The sequence below is a fragment of the Micromys minutus genome (genome assembly GCF_963924665.1).
Source record: "Micromys minutus genome assembly, chromosome: 27".
Classification (NCBI taxonomy): Eukaryota; Metazoa; Chordata; class Mammalia; order Rodentia; family Muridae; genus Micromys; species Micromys minutus.
In genome coordinates, this window is record NC_137962.1 from 7,666,419 (window position 1) to 7,683,296 (window position 16,878).

At 39.5% G+C, this 16,878-nt stretch overlaps 1 protein-coding gene across 3 annotated transcripts in view; it reads right to left on the bottom strand.

Annotated features, from left to right (window-relative positions):
• ADCY8 (adenylate cyclase 8) overlaps window positions 1–16,878 on the bottom strand; it is a gene marked incomplete at both ends in the record, with an annotated part of 219,780 nt that overhangs the window by 11,443 nt on the left and 191,459 nt on the right. For all 3 annotated transcript variants that reach the window (XM_080939054.1, XM_080939053.1, XM_080939052.1), the window contains 2 exons: window positions 4,645–4,803; window positions 12,911–12,989. In XM_080939054.1, coding sequence (XP_080795180.1) covers window positions 4,645–4,803; window positions 12,911–12,989 — 238 coding nt within the window. The remainder of the gene's footprint in view (window positions 1–4,644; window positions 4,804–12,910; window positions 12,990–16,878) is intronic.

Genomic DNA, 16,878 nt, shown 5'->3' on the forward strand with positions numbered 1-16,878 from the left:
ACTAAAGAGGCCTTGCTGTTTCTTTTCTCATTCCCATTGCTTCAGTGAGGGGGCATGGGTAACTCGAGCACATTCAAAGCAAAACAATTACAGTTAATAAACAATGGACTTAAGTAAAAGGATAAAGGGAGAAGCAGGAGACCATAGCAATCCCCCTGAAAACAAAGCAGCAGAGCTCACACCCTTTAGATCAGGAGAAATGAGAACAGCTCAAAGAGATTGTACACAAGCACAGTATAGCAGTCTCACCGAGGTGCTCTGTAGAGGTACACAGCCAGCCTCACAATTCCCAGGCAATACATGCCCTACCCTCTCTGTTTCCCCTCACTGAAATCTCCTAGCACCCTGCCCCCCGCATTGGCAGTTCCCATCTGGGTGCCAGAGTCTGTGGGATGCTAGGCATTCAGTTTATCCCAAACCCTACCCTGAGCCAATCAGAAAAGAAGATGGAGGGGCTTGGAGAGTCATATGGACAAGATTCATGTAACCTACCCACCACCTTCAGAGATGGCCTCTTTATTTAACTCACTCCAATTAACTGCTTTTAGGTTTCCATCTGTTCCTCACTATTCTGGGAGGAAGAAAGCTAAGAGCGTGTTGTAAACTGTCGAAGGATAGACAGATATAGAAAAACTGTAATAGTTTTATTGTCATCTTTCTCTGTGGGTTGGAAGTGCAGGTTTGAAGAGCTTAGGGAATTGTGAACGCTCAACCCCTCCTCCACGCCACACACTGATACGGTGAAACTGTTCTCTTCTCTTCTCGGGGATCATGGTGTCCCGATCCCTTCTGTGCCCAGGCTGCTGGGAACTAAGTCCTATGCTTCTTATACCAAGTGGAGCCAGTGGAAGAAAGAGTGTCGCCTCCCAATGACCTTTGTCATTCAGATGTCTGCTCAAAGGCTCTCTCACTTTCTCTGATTCTGCTCTTTGGTCCACCCTCAGCTGAGTATTTAGAGTTCTGCACATCTTCTATATTCTTTCATTCCACTATGATGACACCAGTCTGTCTTCTGCAGGCACCTTACTGTTTCCATGCTGTGACTGAGAAGCAGCTTTCTGTCACTGGCTTTGGGCTCCTTTCTGACAGTCCTGGGTTTCTGCCTCTCCATTTGGTGGTCGTGATTGAAACACAGTGCCATCGCTCCAGCAGCTGTCAACAAACTCTTACAACAAAGTCTCAAGAAACACAGGTCCCAAACTGAAGTCCATAAAAATTCCTCTGTGGAGAAGTGTGGGTGTCTGCTCTCTACTGGGGAGCCCCCTTCAGGAGACAGGGCTTCTGCAGTTTTGTATTCAAATCATGCCTTATCTTTTGCAGTTTTTTCCTTCTTCTTCAGTGGCTTCGATGGGACTATCTCAGTTCTGTTATCCAAGGTCCCAAGACAACGCTCACAAATTTAACATCTTTGGGGATCTTAGAGGAAATATGAATGACAGGGCATGGCTGGGCTAGTTGCAGACTCCATTAGAGTCTTAAGGCATCATATCCACAAATAGAAACAAGTCATCAAATCAATAGCCAGTGGTCTTCATCTCCTAACTGGCTGTTTCAGGCTGTTTTAGGAGCTAGCTTGCTATAACTTTATTCCAAGGCTTGCCAGCCTCTGTCAAACTGATTGCAAACCCTCTAAAGAAAAGGCGGTCTCAGCCCAGCTTCGAAGATGGGCATATTGCCTTTGTACCTCCTTTACAGGGCCAGCAGGTCTTGTTTCAGTGTTTCTTCAAGGGTCAGTTATGAGGATCAGTGGTGGCCAGGGTTGTTGTGGTTTGTATTCTTTAGCTCACCATCTTGTGAAAATGAAGCAGCCTGGTTATTTCATCTTCGTGAGGCTTCTTCCTGAGGCAGAGATGACCCCTGGAGGATCTGTTCATGGCCTTTGGTCTGCCTGAAAGTCTCACAGAGCAAAGCTAAGCACTCTCACACGCCAGACCTCTGGCATTTGAAACAGCATTAAGTTTGCTCTCGAGTAACTTTCCCTTGGAGGTTAAAGGGTGTGCTCGATAGTTTCGGTGGTTGCATGTCTCACACCAGCACCATGGCCTTTTCTACTTCTTATAGGTGGAGGCCATCTCTTAGGCCTCCCTTCAGGGTCTTACCTAAGCTGTTTTAGGATCTGTGACTAGGTTTGACCTTATCATCTGTCCTTCTGTGTTCTAATCTATGTAGCTTATTAACTATGCTGTGTGTGGGACATTCCCAAGCTCCCATTTCACTTAAAAGGGTTTCAAAGCCTTATCATAACCCCAAAGGCTGACTGACAGGCTCTCGGCAGGTTCCTGCTCAGATTATTTAATAATATACTTTGATCTTTGTGTGAGTGAATGGTGTTCTCACCAAATTTCTGTTCTTTGGAACATCAGATCTTATTTGGAAGTGGTATTTTTGCAGATGTCACCAACTAAAGATGAGATCATCCTGGATTAGAGTGAATCCTATATCTGATGTCTTGTGTCCCGAGAGAAAAGAGGCTGATGTAATTACAAAAGGGGCTATGGAAGAAGCAGGCACAGATTATCATGGTGTTGCCACAGTCAAGGAAGATTTGGGGGCCACCAAGAGCCGGAAGAACCATGGAGAGGGCATGAGCCTCTTGGCACCTTGATCTGACAATTTGATTGAATTTCCCTAAGTGACCTTCAACACTTTATAGTCAAAAGAACAGTTGATGAGAACATGTTTGGCACTGTGCCAAGAATACACATGCCTCCCTGTAGCCAAACTTTGGCTACTTTGTGGGTTCTTCTTTCTTCCATCCTTCTCCATCTTTTCCCCACACTTTCAACCCCCCTAACGCTAGATAGGAGAGAAAAAAAATAGAGAGGAAAGGGGGCAATGTTAATGTTAGAGTACTTCCTGCTAATTAGGGCATTGAGTTCCTGGGGGTAAGTTTGATCTTTGCTGTTAGGATATCAAATTTCTTCTCGTTTCTTCTTTGCATGCAACTATGTAATAAACCACAGCCATCACCACCCAGCCACCCACCACTGACAGCACTACCTCTCTGGGGCCTAGCATTTATATAAGCCCTCAAAAGTCCCCAGAATTCCAAATGTCATGAAATTCCAGAAAATTTCTGCTGCTGGCAAAATCATGCTCCTGCTAGAGCATGTGGCAAATCATAGTCAGCTGCTGTGGACAGTCTGAAGCAGCCCCATAATCCAAACCTGGGGTTAAAATGATAATATATTCTTACAACATTTCTCTGCTTTTCAAAAGGAAAAACCCAAAATTCTCTGGATACCTTTCCGCATAAGCACTTATACCCACACTTACACATTTACTCCCACACACACATACATACATATCATATATATACACACATATATTTGTGCAAGTATCTTCATATACATATGCATATACAACACATACATATACAAACTATTACTTTAAATTGTAGTGACTGAAATATATGTCACACACACAACTTATCATCTTCACCTGCATTTATTAACTCAGTGTTAATAAATAAAAGTTTAATTACTTTGTAGTGTAAGTATCATTATGACAACAGAATATTCCTCAGCTTGCAAACCTGAGCAACAGCAACTCTCCATCCCACACCCTCCAATCCCCGTCAACCATATTTCTGTCCTTTCTCTATGTATAGACATTTATATGCGACTTATATAAATGAATCATACAAAATATCAGTACTGCCTATGATTGGCATATTTAACTTAGAATAAGGCTATACTGTATTGTGTTCCAAGACATCTTTTCTTACAGATAAATAACATTCTATGACTCTCTGTGTGTGCATGTGTGTGTATATATGTCATCTTCTTAATCCATGCATCTATCAATGAATACCTGGGCTGTTTCTACATTTTGTCTACTATAATAAGGCATAAAATCTCATCATTTGAGACCCCCTTCTTTCTTTTTATTTTTTTCCTTCTTTTTTTTTTTTTTTGCTGTTTCAAAAAGCTTTATTATTATTGTTATTTTGGTCCAATACTCGGGAGAGGCTACAGGGGCTTACAAAGCTGCCCAGTGGTTTTAGAGGTTCATTCAGGTGGAGGTCCCGAGGCAGCTGGTGCAGAGCAGAGGGAAGGCACAGAGGCCTCCTAGTCCTGCTTGAGAGTGAGGCGCTCAAAGAGATACTCGCCCAGAGATCCCTGGGGCACGCCAGTCTGCAATGCTTGTGGCCCTGCCTGCCTGTGAATGCTGGTCAGGTGGCTGCCCATCTTTTTCATGAGCTTCATCTCCTCATCCTGAAAGTGGCTTTCCAGGAAGTCACAGAGGTGTGGGTGAGACTTAATTTCAATTATTTTGGGGATATACTTGGATTTGTTGAAGGTCTTTATATTTCTCTAATGATATTCATGATATATCATATGTTATAACATATATTTGTATATGTTTAATATATACATAACATATAGAAAACATTAAAAATTCAAAACCAGTCTTTAATAGGTTTTAATAATCTTAGATCCATCTAACAAACGAAGGACTGGATGCCAGGGGAAACTGTAAATTTTATAGCATCAGATATGTTGAATTGCCAGGCACAATGTGGTAGGCATGTTTTTTTCCTTACACCTTCCATGAATATAATAACATTTCCTTGTGCTCAGGATCAGTCTGAACAGCTGTGCACCATCCTGTTCCCCACCGACCCGTCCGATCTGGCCTTACCTCATTGTCTCTGTCTTTCTCCAGGAAGTGGCGGGCCACGTGGCTGGGTAAGATATTACGCAGCATGTTCTCGTTGTGCTCCCTCAGTTCCTTCATCTCGTTGATCTCCTCTTTGGCCTGGACTCGCCACAGGAAATCCAGGCGGGCTGTGTACTCCAGCTGCAATTGACAGGAGCCAAAGAGAAGCAGCGGGTTCAGGTCTATATGTCTGGAAGGTGCTGGAAAAGGTGACCTGGGAGTCTTTGCAGGTAAAATAAAGCTAGACTTTCCCATCTGAAGGCACAGGCCCGAAGCCAAGCTATCCGGGAATATTAAGAACGTTCAAGGACATGCCCCCATTCTCCCAGGTGACATCTGCACATCAATCATCTTTTATGTGGGATTATCTGACTATACTCATTTCCTCTACAGACTATACATGAGTCCAGGAAGTTCTCCATTTGCCTAATATTACATTCTTTCTGTCATGAACTTAATGTCTACCCTGCCCCCAGACATTCATATCTTGAAACCCTAATTTTTAATGGCATGCCTTTGGCAAGTGGGTCTTTGGAAGGAAGTTAAGGTTCAATGAGACCCTTAAGGTGTGGTACTTGCTATGAAATTCCTGACTTTATCAGTGGAGACAGGAGCAGCTTTGCTTTTCCATTCTTATATGGATGCATTGATTAAAGGCTATGTGAAGGATGGTAAGATAGTTCTTTGCCATCTAGAAGGATACCCTCATCAGCAACCAAACACAGTCCAGAACTATGAGTGAATAAATTTCTGTGTGTAAGCCAAGTTTAAGGCATATTGTGAAGGAAGCTGGAACTTCGTGATTCTATCAAAGCTTGTCAGTGCATTTGTTGCTCCAACACATGAGAGTATTAAAAATAAGTCACCCAGGTGGCAGTCACTGTTCCTGCCATGTTTTATGCAATATACAAACATTAAGTCTTTTAATCCAGAGAGTAGATCTAATCAGAAGACTGTAATTTCAGTCATTACTTGACAGATGAGGAAATCAGGACAAAAGTTGAGTCACTTGACCCCACTGGTTACACCCAACGTAGAGGTGAAGCCAGGATTTGACCTTAGGTCTCAAAGTCAGGGATCAATGGTTGGTAGAATCCTAGAAAGATCTTGGGCTCATGATGGATAGCCAAAGCTTAGAGTCATGGTCATAATCACATACTGTCTCATGGACTGACAGTGACTCAATCTCAGTTTTCTTGTTCCCAAATAAGGTGAATAATAAGGCACCAACCACAAGAGAGTGAAGTAAAAATTACTCAGAAAGCCAGAGTTCACACATTAATTTCCCCCTTTCCTGACTTTCCTTCTTACTGGAGATGCACAGCTTCTCTTCATGGGCAGCTCACAAGGCATCTCTCTCTTAGCTTTGTGGGTATTGTTATTTCAGTCTTTAGCAAGGAGCATGAACAACACACTGCACTGTTGGAGACATGATTGGGCATTCTAAATTCAAAGACTTAAAACGTTTAGCTAGTTTCTGTGTTTTCTTTTCAAGTCTCAGTGGAGGCCCAAGGTCATCTATTCAGCTGCACTTGTAATAGTAAAAGCTGGAAATGATCAAAGTGTCCATTCAAAATCTAGCAATATACACAGTGGAACATAGTGCAGTCATAGAAAGAAATAAAAAAAAATGTTTCTGTATTCTCTGATGGCTTGGTTTCCAAGGGAAGAAAAATACATGCTGTCATATTATATGTCAATTACCTAAGGACACAAGACTACTTATTTTCTCCTTCATAGACACATCCACTCCCACATTCACAACCTGCTTATGATAAACATATTTTAGGTGGTAATATTTGCACTATTAATCCAAACTATTACATCTGAATTGCTTGATGAAGCAAATGCACAATTGTGGTTTTGTCATTGAAAATAAAATTTGGGGAGGAGAAAAGACATCAATAGCCCCAAGAGTGGGCAGGGTATAAAAGACTATGGGTCATTCCAGGCTTGGTGGCATATACCTGTAACTTCAGCACTTGACAGACAAGGTTAGCAGGATCAAGAGTTCAAATCCATTTACAGTGAGTGGGAAATCAGCTTAGGCTACATGAGAGGCTGTCTAAACAAAGCAAAGCAAATCCTATGGTTTTCAATTAAAAACGAAGTGTCACTGTGAATTACGTTATATGTTCCTGGCTCTTTTAAATTATAGTTCACATCTTAAGGCCTAGAACGAATAAAACTCTATTGCAAATATGTACTTCTAACTTGCAGGTGAGTTTCTAAAAATAGTCAAAATACCAGTTCTCACAAACAAATCCCTACACTTGCCAGAAAGGGGTACATTTTAGGACAGAAAATTTATAACCTTAAAACATTTTCACACCGTAATCAAGTCTATCAAAGAATAATGAGCTAAGTCAGCATGACTTAAAACCAGCTTAAATAAGATTGTAGTGGTCAGAGATGTGACAAATTGAGATTTCGTAAGACCAGAAGCATAATGGATGGAAACACGGGAAACAAGTAAAAACTACACAAAATCATAGTGACTTAAGGAACCAAAGTCACCCATCACTATTGGAATGATGCCGAGGAATAAAACCCGCTGACAAACCACAGGGAGAAGCTTTTAAGGGAAAGGGTTTCACACTAATTTTGCTTTATGAGCTACATTTTTATGTGACATATAATTGATGAGGGAACTGTTCTCTTTTTTAGTGTATTCCAGCCGATAGATTATGGGCTGCTGGTAAAGTCAGCATGTCACACTATAAAACAAATGAATATAGGCTGTTATGATCAGCTGTTAACATCATTAAAACAGAGATGAAAAGATATGCTGTTCTTCTTAAATGTAATTTCTAAAGAAGACCAATTAAATATTTCATAAAACTTTAAAACTGGATCTCACAGAGCTTCTACACAGGACAATCAATAAAATATCCCAAAGAGCCAAGCATTTGTTCAATACTCTCAGAGGATGAGTAGACAAACCAAACAGAGAAACATTTCAAAAATCTGATGGCTCTCACAAAACACTTTAGGAAAAAAACAGATGATGGGAGATCACAAAGATTTAAAAATGTCTTCAGAGACACATCATGAAATGGCAAAACGCAGGCTTTGGATCTCCATTCAAATAAGCAAACTTCAAAAAATAACTATCAGAAAATAAACGGGAAACAGGACCTAGTAGTTTGACAAAATTAGTCAACTTCTGTTTTCTTTTAAAAAGTATGTTAATGGCTTTGTGATTAAGTGAGAAGCTCCCTGTTTTAATATATGTTCAGACATATCTGTAGACTCAGGGAGAGGATGTGTGGAAGTAGTTTCAAAATAACCAGAGGGAAATGACCATGGCAGAATGTCTGAGGAGTCAGATAAAACAGGCTAGACATGGTTTGGTAGGTCTTCCTAAATTCATAATTCTGTTTGATTTACTGACTTGTGTATCTGAGTTTTCTATACAATGCAGCAGATCTCTGAGTGTAGGCAGCAGGGTAGAGAAAGCAATGTTGCTTCTGATTACTGCCCCAAATCCCCGAGCCACCTGAAAGCCATTCAGTTCACAGAACTTCCTTTTACCAGGTGAGATAACTGCTCTGATCTAGCTGGTTTAGGAGATATGAAATAGCACATGGCTTTTATATAGATCTGATGACATGATACATGCAAAAGATCACTTATACATGTAAAATGTAGATTTGTGGGACATGTCTAACATGTACGGCATCTGTGGATGAGGTCATGTGAAACCTTTGCTTTAAATTTTTTCTCTTTCAGACTCAAGAGCATCAGGTTTTGTCTTGTCAAATATACAGGATTTTCTTAAACTATATTTATATTTATACTTCTAAACTATTTTTAAACACAACCCCACCCCTTACAAATTGCGTATTAGGCTGAAGTACAGTATAATTATTTTAGCTTTCTGTTGAAGAGTTTTCTTTAAATTGATTTGTATCAGGAACTGAACTAGATTTCTAGATTTCTAGAAAATCTAGAAAGCTCAACTTAAGCCAAGATTTTTCAGTTATTAGACAAGACCAGCTTAGTTTCCAGCCTGACTATATAGTAGGTAGCTATGTCTAAAGCAGGGCCATAAAGAAACTTGCTGGTATAGTCCACCCTAGACTTCCAGCAAAGTAGGTATCACGAAGGCAGGTGGTATTCATGCTAAACTTCATAGTTTAATAATCACCCTAGACTTACAGAAGACTCAGTGCCTCTAGGACATGCTTGATTTCAGAAATGGGTGGGACACAGCCTCCCCTTATTTCCTGATAACTTAGTGGTGGCTGGAGGTTCGATAAGGGACGACCTCAGCTCAGAATAGCTGGTTATTAGAGACATGGATGGAAAGCAGAGTGTACATAAGGCATAGGCGTGGTATATTACAGATGGAGATTCTTTAGCATTTCTTCCAAAGGATCGATCTAAGTATATTGTGTGCCCTTGATTCTCATCAAACCTGGCTGTACACAAAGTTCTTGTCTTTGTGCCAGGCTGGTTATATGACAGCTGATATTGATGGGGCTGTTTATTCTAAGAACATCCTGTGTGTTCAACCTCATTCAATAATGCAACAATTTAACAGATGAAGGGGTAGGTATGAGGCTAAGACAGTCTGTGAAGGGCTCGAAGACAGGAACAGTCTTTGAAGCCAGCACATAATTCTAATCTGTGGCACCTAGCTCACATATGGTGTGAGAGGGGGGCAGAGAGGAGGTTCGTCCAGAATTTCTCCATAATAAATTTCTTCTTATGGATTAAAAAATTAAAAGTTCTGAGAAGCGGAGTGTATCAAGACCACTTATTCTCTGAGTGAGATTGCTGAGCCTCATGCAAGACCATTGGCCTCCAGATCGTCTCTGGGATCAGACTCAGACGTAGAAACATTAACTCAGTCTCTGTCTCAATGCACAACTGTAGTGGCTATAAAGAAAGAGGAACAGGCAACGTTCAAACTCCCAGGGCTACCGGTGAATGAGGCATAAGATGGGATACATTTGACTACTCGTTATGGCTGTCCAACATTCTGAATATTCTCCTGCCTCAGTCAGAGGAGGAGGAAGTGTTTGGCATATTATTTCCACATTTGCACAAAATGTCTGAAGATGTATAATTACTTGTTCAACTCCACCCCTCCCACCCCCAGGGCAACGGTGCTCATCCAGCATCAATGAGCATTTTTGGGTCTTTATTAAAAGTAGAGCCCCTCTGAGTCACAAAGAGAAAGAGGGAGTAAGCCCAGGAGTGTGCAGGCTGTAACCAGGATGAACAGGACCCCTCTGGATGCTATAGATAGATACCAAATGATGCAATCCTGCTGAAAGCTGTCTCTATACTGGGAGGCAGGGCATGCTGCAGAGACAGACTGGAACCAGAAACTACAGAGCATTTGTGTTCCCATTTCATTCTGGTCTTTTTTTTTTTTTTTTTTTTTTTTTTTTTTTTTTTTTTTTTGGTTCTGTCATCTCAGAGGACTTGCGACTCCGCTCCTCTCTTGGAACCAGATGGACAGCAATGGCTTTTCTGTCTGTGCCAAAGGTTGCTTTCCAAGTAGCTAATACAAGTAACCATATATGTGTAAACCACTGAGATAAACATATTGTGCTTACACCTCAAGTAAAGCTATCACAGCTCTGTGAAACAGAACCTGCGATTGTCATATCGACTTTTAAAGTAAATTAGTGAAGGTCATATATCTTTACTGGTGGAGTCAAGATTTGGATACCAGCCTATATCTTTGCCTGTACCTGTATCTGTCTGTACCTGTACTTACATAATAGCTGTGGTTATGGGGGCAGTTATGCGATTTTAAAGATCATTAAAAATTAAGACTATGATGAAAAAATATCAAATGTCACAAACTACTAGGTCAATAGGAATCGCTTTCATGCTCTTACCTGCTATCTTAATACCATTCTGGTTTCTGCTCTCCCAGGACTAATGCAGAATAGGGTATATTGACTCAGTATGTTAGAAGGTTCTATTGAATGAGGAGGCCCAGACACTGAATATGGTAATTCATGGGGACTATTACTCTGAGTGTTTTCTCTCATCTATGTGTGGGGGCTTTATTACAACTCATTTTAAGACCTTGAGATAGAGTGTACACACAGACTTCCCGTGGGATGGAATCTGTCAGTTCTTTCTGACAGTCCTCAAAAGGACAGAGGCAGTGATTTATTATAATTTGTGTTCCAGATGAAGAAATTCTTCTCTATTAGTGGAAACCAGGTAAACCAAGAGGGCAGGACACCTGTGCGCAGAGATAGACAGAGGGAAGTAAGCATAGGAATTCTGGAAACGACTGGACTTTAACCTTTACCTTACTGCTTTGTCATTATGTTAGGACATAAAAAAAAGTCAAAGGCACACTGTGGGACTGAGTGCTGCTGGTCACTGTAAGTATTGCAAAAAGACCTTTGTGCTGCTTCAGGCTGGTGAAGGAGAAAAATGAGCTGTGGTTAGAGACTGGATATGAATTCTAGATCTACTGCCCATCTCTGTTTGGCTTCATCTGTAAAATGGGAAGAACAAAATTCCCAGTCTAGGGTGTTGACTAGAATTAAGTAAGGAGAGTAATATCTAGGGGGAGCTGAGCACTTAACTCCCCATTTCCTATGCTTACAAGGGTTTACACTACTGTTTCTGTCTTGAATAAATTTACACCCTCCCCCACCCCCAACTTGTTACAAATAACTTCATTCATGTATCTCTGAATTCTTGGGACTTTTACATCGATTCATCCCTGATTTCTGGGGGTTTTGACCCCTTGTTTCCATGGTGACTTACAGAGCCATGTCTCTATTTCTGCTCTGACTGATATTTCTGATTTGCTTTTGTTTTATTCTTATTTCTTTGAAGTGAATATGGACAAAAAATGGACCAGGATTCAGCTCATGCATTATGCCTAGAGAAATCCTATAAGCTTCTTATTTTTTATTATGTATTTTACTTGTGAAATTATAATAGTCCATAATCTTTTCTTTCCTTCCTTTTTCATGGTAGACCTGCTCAAGTGGACAGAAGTCCATGAGGTCTCAACCATAAAACCACAGACAGCTAAGGAATGATAAAAGCAAGGGAAATAGCCGCTCCTGGGAAGAGCACACTAGGCAAGGTCTGTTGAATGAAGTCTACATTAGTGCTTCTAGGAAGAATAATCTCCTTTCAGGAAGACTCAAGATAATCAGAGTGTACATGTAACACCTTTGCCTGATTCGCAGCCCTGGGTAAGAAGCACCTTCTACATATAACACCTTTGCATGGTTTATGGTCTATCCTCTTCTAAGACAAGCAGGAAGGGAGTTTTATATTTCATATTCTGATATATAATCGGGGCTCAGAATGAATAGAATTTCATGGCAGGCAGGCAGTTCATGCAGAACAAATCTTGTGCTGTTTTGGTGTGAATGTGAATTATGTATCACAGGTTCATGCATTTGAACACTGTGTCCCAGCGGTGATCATGCCTGGGGCTTGATGGAGTCTTGCAGGATGAGGCAGGTCAGCGGGGGACAGATCTTGAATTTGGTACCCAGTTACCGTTACCACTTCTTGTTTACTATCTGTTTCCAGATTGGTGTGTTACCAGTTGTCACACCTTTCTTGTGAAGCATTGAGTTTCTTCTTAAACTGTAAGTCAAGATAAATCTTTCCTTCCCGAAATTGATTCTTGCTACATATCTGGTTATAACTTTGATAAAAGTGACTAATATGTGTTTTCTTGTTCACACACAAGACAGAATCAAAAGCTGTAGAAAATAATATCAACTGTTCCCTCAAAACAATCTATTTATACATCAATATTTTGCTCTAGAGTTGAGAAAACTGAACCTTAGGGAGATAACCCTGAATAAAGCTGAGCTAGAACTATGTCAGCTGACCCTTAAACCTGAGTGTTTTCCTGCAGCAGCACAGGCTTTCTCTAGTAAAATTCTTAGCTAGCCCTTGGAATTAGGAAAGATAACGGTTTGTCTCAGCCAAAAATTAAAAGGGTTTGTGTGTGTGTGTGTGTGTGTGTGTGTGTGTGTGTGTGTGTGAGTGTGTGTGTGTGTGTGTTTGGATAATGATGTTTTTGAAAGAGGAACTCAGAGGCCATTGGCAACATACTGTTTCTCAGGTTATCCTCTCCAGCTCAGCTTCTCATTAAATCGGTTTTCAGTAGGAATCAGTTTATTAAAGGTCATAAGTCATCTGCTTCAAGGAACAGTTATGACTAGCAGGGCAGTTTTATGGTAATAGGAAATGGCAGGTCAGTATGGACAGCTGGAGAAAAACTTGGCATTACCTGTTGTCCATGGTAGAATACAGCAAGAAGGAACATGGCCATCAGTAGCAGTGATGCCTCCTTGGTCCCCAGGAAATCTCTGTAGGAGAGACAACAGAAGAATGGCATGGTAACCAACAACCATGGAGGGATTTCAAGGACAAGGATAAATGAACAGGTTCAAAATGGAGTATGATGTGAGAAACTGAGTATTTCTCAAATACCTGACAGTAATATAGGTACTCTAAGGGTTTCTGTATCATGTCATTCATAAGACAAGATACCACTGAACTTATGAGACCACATAAGGCATCACTGATAAAAGAAAATCTACAGTTTAGTATCTAGACAACATGATTACATCAATATTTACAATAAGGTTACTCACATACTGATTTTTTCACATTTCAAAGAGTTTGGATTTTTTCTCATCAGAATATCATGTAAAGGTGAGTATTCCTTCGTGCATTCTTTTAAAAATAATTGACCTACTTAAAAAGCCAGTGTTCCATACTTGCCATGTGATAGTTTTATTCTAAGTGCCTTCATGCTCAGATTGTTTCATTAAGTCTATGAGTTGGACTTAATTATTCTATCAATGACTTTAATCCTCATGTCAGTTTCATGAGTAGGGTCTCCTGATCCTCATTTAAAAATATCCTTTAATGGAGGCTCTTGTCTTTTTATGCCAAGAGGCTAACAGCAGATTTTGTTGTTGTTTCTTAGTAATAGTCCCAAAGAAGCTCATCATGACTGAAAATCTACTATACCCCAACATCTTGCAGGCATACAGAAATAAAGAAGACACATTGTCTTTGATCTTGAAATAATTCACTAGAGGTAAAACTTTAATATACAGACAATTTTGTAATTAGAGTGGATATATCCTTATTGCTCTAACACTGTTTGAAAAAAGAGAGTAGTTAACTGAGTCAGATTGTTCAGAAAATACTTAAGAATGCCAGGCTGTAGATTTAAGCACATGTTACTTAACTTGGTATTTACATATTTCTAGTCTCTGGTTAATTAGCAAATATCAAATGTTATGTTTGAGGATATATGAAGACTCAGGAAGGGAGACTGCTTGAATTTGTCAGAACTAGCCAACAAGAGTGCTGAGGTAAAGAGAGTTGGATAACCCATGTATTGATATTGAGTTAGAGATCCATCCATCCATCCATCCATCTATCCATCCATCCATCCATCCATCCATCCATCCATCCATCCATCCACCTACCCATCCATGCATTCATTCATGTATCCATTTATTCTTCCTTCCCTCCTTCCTTCCTTCCTCCCTTCCTTCTTTCCTCCCTCCTTTCCTTCCTTCCTCCCTCCTTTCCTTCCTTCCTTCCTTCCTTCCTTCCTTCCTTTCTTCCTTCCTTTCTCCTTTCCTCCCATCTATTCATCCCCCATCCTGTCCATTCTATACTATTGTGCTTATTTTGAAGGGAGATGAGAATATTTTTGCAGTTCTATTTTTTTTTTTTTTACTGCCACTTACTTCTCTCGTCTTTGATATTTATGGGCTGCTGAGAAAACTATTAAAGAAATAAACGTTATGATGGTGATAGAGATTCCTAGCGTAGCTCTGTTTCTGACCAGTTGTTTGATCTCAAAAAAGCCACTTGATATCTCTGAGTCTCAGTTCATTCATATGTGATGAATGACTCCACAGTGTTTTACCTCCTTAACTGTGAGGATGAAATGAACAATGGTGGTGAGGCGCTTTGCATGCTTCCTTTCCTCTCACTACCCTGTGAAGCTTTGGACACAAATCTTCTCTAGGGTTGTGTTGCTTTAAAGAATCATTTGCTCACATTATTTCATTTACATAAGAGATGTCTATGTTTAGAACCTCCCCTGGATTCTGTCAATCTGTCCCAAACTTCTTCACTGCCTGCTACTTCAGATATCCTCTTCTTTGTGATGCACAAAACTTAATTCAAGCCAAGAAATTTCATTCTAAACACATTTTCAAGAGACAACATGGAGATTTCTTGAATCATTTTTGAAAACAGCGATGGACTAAAAATAGAGACACAGCTAGACTAGACTCAGAAAAAAATAAAAGAAAATTATGAACAATTTTTTGAGTGTTAAACTATATGTCACATAAAAAAATCTTGTGTAGAGACCAAAGCATATGAATAGTAACCCAATTGTGTTGAGAATAAGCCTCAAAGAACTCTCTTTTGAATTTCCCATGAGTTTTGGAAAAACATACAAAGAGTCAAATGGCTGAAATGTAATTCATATTACTGGGCTTTGTCTAATACTGGGTTTTACAGACTTTATACCAAGGAAATTTTAAAATATTGATTTGCATTAATAGAATAGCTGAAGTAATACTACTATCTCCATGAGAAAGGGATATTGTTAATTGAAAATACATGTAGAGTAAGAAAATCCACAGGGCCATTATAGAGATAATTTCATCAGATGCATTATAAAAATTAATATTTAATGTGAATATGACCCACTAATAAAGCATTTATGCTGGTTGTAGTAAATTTGGAAACTAAATAGACAGCTAACCATTCAGAGAAAACTACAATTATTTTGAAATCCATTATAAATGTCATTTATATGTTTTCTTTGAAATAAATGTACCTATAAATTTAAGACTTCAATGTTTATATTGTTTTATAAGATACTTTTGCACTTAATATAGAGAATTGTAATAGGTTTGCATAATTAGATATATTACATTAACTGTGCAAATCATTTTAATGTATTATGCATATCATATGTAATATAATGTCCTTTGCAAGGATTTTATTTTATATGAGATAAAGGCCCAGAGGAAAGAGGTCAATGGATCAAGGTCGAATATTCACTTAAGTCACTGTCAGTATCAGAACTCAGATTTTAGGTGTAGAGCTCTGAGTTTTCAGTATGACTCTTCCCCCCAAATTTTTATTTGTTTCTGTTTTCCACCACAAAACTACTGATAAGCCATCCCATTTAATTATATTTTTATTCTGGTGCTGTATCACTAGCATAATGACGCTTTACTTGTGAAAGCTTGTATGATATCTGAAGCAGACACTTGACCTATACATTCTGCTCTCTCATGTCAATTTGGGTGATGTTAACTGACTACAGAGATATCTCCACATCCATGCTCATAGATACCCTACTCAAAGCTATAAAGTAGAATCAACCTAGAAGTCCATCAGGTGATAAGTGGATAACAAAAAATGTGGTACAAACATATAATAGAATTTTGTTCTGCACTGAATAAAAATAAAATCTGCAGGAAAGCAGATTGAACTGGAAAATATTCTTAGGGATGTAAATGAGAGTCAGAAAGACAAACACTTCATGTTAGTGCTCATATGAGAACTTTAGCGTTAAAGTTTTAGATTTCTGTGTTTAATTTGAAGTGCCTATTGAGGTCGTGAAGCTACCAAGGGGGAGTGTTGGTGAAAGGCATTCCTGTTGGGGGATGGTACCACTCCTGGGGTCTGAAAGTACAGGAGAGAATAGGAGCAGTAGAAAGATTTAAAATGTGGATAAATGGCAGAAATAGGGAGTTTCAATGGGTTAATCAAAAGTAAGAATGTCTTTTTTAAAGCCAAATGGATCCCCAGTATTATATAAACTCATTAAAATATATACTCAAAAAACCATTTGAAGAGAGACACGCTGTATGGGTAGATAATGTTGATTCCAGAAGTCACAGGTTATTAAATAAAAGTTGTACTGCCAGACGTAGGATACCTCTATATCAATTGTTGACCAGGGGTGTCCCCCAAAGCAATATAGGCTGTTTCTGTCACTTAGTTTTTTTTTACCAGATAACAAGATTGTATTGATGAAGACTTTGGTTGCAGGATATAGAATCACTAAGTTGGAACTGGGCTGAATGCTTCCCTAATGTCAAGTAGCTTTCAAAGTGTCAGAAGGTATTATGCAGACAGCTGTGGGAGTAAGTAAATTAACACTTTACCCAGCTGTGAGTTACATGAACTGTAGTACTGTGA